The 5,438-nt window shown below is 41.9% G+C and overlaps 1 protein-coding gene across 1 annotated transcript; it reads left to right on the plus strand.

Annotated features, from left to right (window-relative positions):
* Positions 1 to 225: 225 nt before the first annotated feature.
* Positions 226 to 4,886, plus strand: LOC306765679 (SCAN domain-containing protein 3-like; the record flags this gene model as incomplete). The annotated part of the gene is made up of 2 exons (XM_079253163.1): positions 226 to 1,942; positions 4,576 to 4,886. 2 exons carry the CDS (start codon positions 226 to 228, stop codon positions 4,884 to 4,886), a joined length of 2,028 nt encoding a protein of 675 aa, XP_079109289.1.
* Positions 4,887 to 5,438: the final 552 nt, after the last annotated feature.

A 5,438-nucleotide genomic window follows, 5' to 3' on the forward strand; every position in this document is an offset into this window, starting at 1 on the left:
CGCAAAATGAGCAAAAAACAAACTTCTTTAGATAGTTTCTTTGCAAAGGGAAAACGGTCCAATGAAGGGACAAAAGAGGAACCTGCACCCGCTAAAAAAGGGAAAGCTGCCTTTAACAGGCAGTATCAAGAAACATATTTAAAATATGGATTTATCGCCACGGGCGACTCCCACGCACCAAACCCACTGTGCGTTATATGTGGTGACCGGCTCTCTAATGAGGCGATGAAGCCTTCAAAATTGGTTCGCCACTTGGAGAGCAAGCACCCCATGGTAAAAGACAAGCCTTTAGAGTATTTTCAAAGGAAAAAACGTGAAAATGAAGGGCAGAAGCAGTTACTGATGGCCACCACGTCAACAAATTCGAGTGCACTGAGAGCATCATATTTGGTGGCTAACCGTATTGCTAAGGCCAAGAAGCCATTCACTATTGGTGAAGACCTTATTCTACCCGCTGCCAAAGACATTTGCCATGAAATTCTAGGAGAGTCTGCTGTTAAAAAGATTGCAAAGGTGCCTCTTTCGGCGAGCACCGTCACCCGGCGCATTGAAGAAATAGCAGAGGACATTGAGACACAGTTGTTGGAGAGAATTAATAATTCACCTTGGTATGCTCTCCAGGTTGACGAGTCAACAGATATTGACAACAATGCACTACTTCTTGTTTATGTGCGATATCTTTATCAGGAGGATACGCACGAAGATATGTTGTGTGCACTATCGTTGCCGACTAAAACTACAGGTGCAGAACTATTCAAGTCGCTGAATGAATATATGTCAGGAAAACTAAAATGGTCCTTTTGTGTAGGCATATGCACGGATGGAGCTGCTGCCATGACTGGACGGCTGTCTGGTTTAACTGCTCGGATCAAGGAGGTTGCACCTGAATGCGAGTCTACGCATTGTGTCATTCACAGGGAAATGCTGGCTAGCCGAAAAATGCCACTGGAGTTGAGCAGCGTACTAAACGATGTGGTTAAAGTCATCAACCACATTAAAGCACACGCCCTTAATTTGCGCCTGTTTGAACAGCTTTGTGAAGAGATGGATGCGGACCACAAACGCCTCATTTTATACATGGAGATAAGATGGTTATCACGAGGGAGATCGCTGGCCAGAGTATTTGAATTACGAGAGCCGCTGCAGAGATTTCTCTCTGAAAAAGAATCACCGCTGGCGTCACACTTCACTGATGAGGAATGGATCGCAAAACTGGCTTACTTGTGCGACATATTCAACCTGCTCAATGAACTGAACTTGTCCCTTCAAGGAAAGATGACAACTGTCTTCAAGTTAGCAGATAAAGTAGCTGCATTCAAAGCTAAACTGAATTTGTGGGGACGGCGTGTGAGCAGAGGCGCATTTGGCATGTTTCATACACTGGCAGGGATTTTGGATGAGAATCAGCTTGCGCCTTCGTTCTCCCAGCTGGTGCAAGAACACCTGTCCTTGCTGTCAGAAGAGTTTGAGCGCTACTTCCCAACCACAGAAGATCCAAGAACTGCCAAGGAATGGATCCGCAACCCATTTGTCAACAAACCGGGACAGTCCAGCATGTCGATGTGTGAAGAAGATCAACTGCTGGAGATCGCAAATGACGGGGGCCTTAAGCATCTGTTTGAGACATCAACTCTGCCGTTGTTCTGGATGAAAGTCATGGCAGAATACCCCGAGATCGCCACAACAGCACTGAAAACCCTGTTGCCATTTCCGACATCGTATCTGTGTGAAGCTGGGTTTTCTGCAGTGACGGCAACCAAAACCAAATTACGGAGCAGACTGGATCTAAGTAGCACACTTCGGGTGTCATTGTCTCCGATAACCCCAAGATGGGACTGTCTCGTTGCAGCAAAACAAGCTCAGGGCTCCCACCGATTCAGTGCCGCTGTGATAAGCGAGCGAAATAATGAAGTTTGTTTTTGTGTTGTGTCTTATTTTGAAGGTATGTTGAAACATTATCATAGCGACCAGAGTGTGTTGCATTGTGTCGGGTAGAAACGATGTTGCTCATGTGATGTTTTGTTGTTGGTGTGACGTTACGAGGACACCGCTAATAAAGTTGCACATGATACCACAGTGGATTTACGTTCATTATTATTATTACTACAGAGGAAAATACAACAGTTTTTAATGCCGATCTTGTCATTTTATTTAGTTTTTATAAGCTTCACCTTTAGATTGGGCCGTGAAAATATTGTCAGACATTAAACCGGTCCGCGGTACAGAAAAGGTTGGGGACCACTGCTTTATATGAATGTTGATCATTAAGCACTATGCCGAAGAACAGTGAGTGCTTTTATTTTCTGTGTTTAAAGCTTGTACACGTGGAAGCTAAGCTGTCTGGACTTGCTGCACGTGCCTCGTCATGCGCCACCGTCCCCCCTCGTAAAGGAGAAATGACAACAGCGCCAAACCAAAAGAACTCCCTTTTCTCCTCATATCTGTTTGCTGCTAAGCTAGCAGTGAACCTCCTCATATGTCTTATTGGACACAAATTGGCCAGTTTTCCTGTGGAAGTGTTAAAACATGCGGGACTGCAGTGGAAATTTCTCTCCTTTTTTAGGAATAATACGCAGAACTGTGAGCAAGTTGTGATGAGCATCTGTGAATGCAGCAGTTTTTCTGCTTCCATTACAAGGGGAGATACATTTATCAGGTTTTTCTTGCTGCTTAACATGTGAGGGTGCATGTGTCAGCTACTGAAATGTACCTACGGAGAAAAATGAGGGCTTCTTTTAATAAGGGCTGCAAATCTATTTTAACAAATGAAATTCCAGGCTTTGTAATAAATCTTGTTTGATCACATAAGAGGAAAAGAAAATGTGAAAAGAGATGTCTAAAATGTTTCATTTCTTTCTCCTAGACAACTCTGAGATTTCTTTGAAAGCAAATTGAGACTAAGGTTTATTTCTCCTACGTCTCGGTTTGCTCTCGGGAGAAATAAGATGCACCAAATCTCAATGTAGTCTCATTTGAAGTTTTAGAAGAGATCTCAACAAGCTCTGATATGATTCTCCTCGTTTCTCAACTTTAGTTTCTCTTTGTGATCTCAGGCAGAGAAATCAGAGAGCTCTCTCTATGAACTTAATCTCCTCTCATCCGGGCTTTAGTTCATGCTTCTCATATTAATCTCAGACAGAGCAAAGGAAGAGCTCTCCACAAACACTCACTGAAATCTCCCACTTAGAGAAATGTTTTCTTCTTTCCTATCATCTGATATCATGCTGACTTTATTGTAATCCACATTAATATTTCTTTTCAATGTTGGATTGTATGCAGAATGAATTGATTAAAATTACTGCAAATAGCATCTGCTTTTATATTAACCAACAGTTTTCCACAAAGAATTTGAAGTAGACTGCATGTAATTCACATTTTGTTTCATCAACCACATAAAAAAGATTATATTATATTATGTTTTATTATATTATATTATATTATATTGACTGCATTTGGAACAAAACCCCGGAACTTTGAACCCTGTAATGCAACCCAACTTTAGTATTTAGGAGAGAGCCATCAGTCACAAATGATGCATGGTCATTGGTTAAGAGAGCTACTCGGTGGCTAATGCTGTATCATGATTGGTTACTTCACAACGTAGTGAGGCGACTTAACGAGGTCAGGTCGTGTGGTACGTTTCTTCTTTTTTTGTGTGGTTAACGTGTGGAGTCTTTGGCAGAAGGAATGGAGGAAATGAATCTTGCAGGAGGAAAAAGAAGGGAAGCAGCATCTTTGTTAAACGCAGTTTGGGTAAATTTTAGATGGCGAGCGTTTACAGCGGCCTCTAGACACTTCCATAAATTGTATGTGCATGGAAAATGTGGATTTGTCATGCAGTGAAAGCAGTTTAAATAATGAAAATGTTTTCTTTATTTTCCAGGATGAATGCATGTGAAAATAATAAAAAAGAGACGGCCAAAAGAGCGGGAAAGCCACCGAAGAAGATCAGTTTTTATGAACCAGACCGCGGCTCACCAAGAGATAACCCAGCTGGGAATTGTCTTATTATTTCAATCCACAATTTAGCTCTAAATTCATATTGATTGTTATATTGTAACTTACCTTGGACACTATAATAAGCAACATCTTAAACACTCTGTGGTCTCTTATCACTGGGATTAATAATCTTAATATACTGTCAGCTTGAGGTCCACATGTTGATTTCCAGGATGTTTTAAAGAAAAGGGAGTGGAACCCTCACTTGGAACTGTGTGTGTTTTACTGACAGATATTGGTTCAATTATTGCTACATTTGGGGTTCGGATTAGATTTTAAAAATGGGATTTCAATAAAATAAAAGTTCTCTTCCTGAAAATCTCTATTTTCCAGGTATTAGATTTAAAATGGGTCTGAAAATGTTGTTCCCTGCAGAAACTCTGTTCTCACTTCATTGCAGGTTTTAGAATGGAATACTTGTGTTGACAATGTGCTGAACTGTTTTAGTTGCTCATTATTTACAAATGAAAACTGTAATTATTGGGATGTTTTTTCTTTTTTAAACGTGTCTCTTCCTTTTCTTGACTTGTGCTTGCTGCTGTGTCCCTGTAAGGTAAAACATCTGCTGTGCTCCAGGTGGTGAGCACCTGGAGGCATTAAAAGCTTTTCTGGACAAAGTGGAACAGATCCAACCTCAGGCTGGTCCTTGGGCTCCAAAGAACAGGTCTGGGAAGCAAGAGCTGTGTCCAGGAAGTGGCCTCTTCTTGTCCTCCACTCACCTGTCTGCAATCCATGCAGAAGCAAAGGACTGCCTTCGCTTATTCCACCTTCTTTTCAAGAACTTCTTTCCTGAAGCGGAGTGCCGACATGCTGTGGCGTTTGGGAAACACGGAAAGGTGCCAGATGGGAAGACAGTCCTGGACCAGTTCAAAGTCAGTGGAATTTGAAGGAAGTATATGGCTCATTTGGTAGTGAATGATTTCTGGAAATGTTGTGGAAAAGTTGTGGAAATTCATCAGCAGAAATATCTGGGAAGCCAATATAGAGAGCCAAAGTCCCCCCCACAGAGGATCCCTTGGGATCTTATTGTGGAAAAAAAAACTGTGTGACAGTGAATCATGAGACAATTAATGTTTTGATCCTGCTTGAATTGTCATGAATTCCACATCTAGATTTTCTTCCTTCATTTTCTACACGGCTTAGTCCAGTTAAGCTGGAGCCTATCCCAGCAGTCATCAGGCCAGAGACGGGGTTCATCCCAGACAGGTCGCCAGTCCATCACAGGCACGTATTTCTCAGTTTAAAATCTACATTTACAAGTAAAAAAGTTCGTTAGCACACACTCAAGAAGTGCCTGAGTAACGTCATTCTTCCCAGAGCTGCTGAAGCAAGTGTTAACGCTAAACCCTGTGTGTTTTGTTCCGCCATGTGGTCACATTGAGCCCTGTTTTTTCTTTGCTTCAGCTGAAAAAGAATAGTTGTCACAGCATCAACACGTC

This window comes from Telmatherina bonti, assembly GCF_933228915.1.
Source record: "Telmatherina bonti genome assembly, chromosome: 14".
Classification (NCBI taxonomy): Eukaryota; Metazoa; Chordata; class Actinopteri; order Atheriniformes; family Telmatherinidae; genus Telmatherina; species Telmatherina bonti.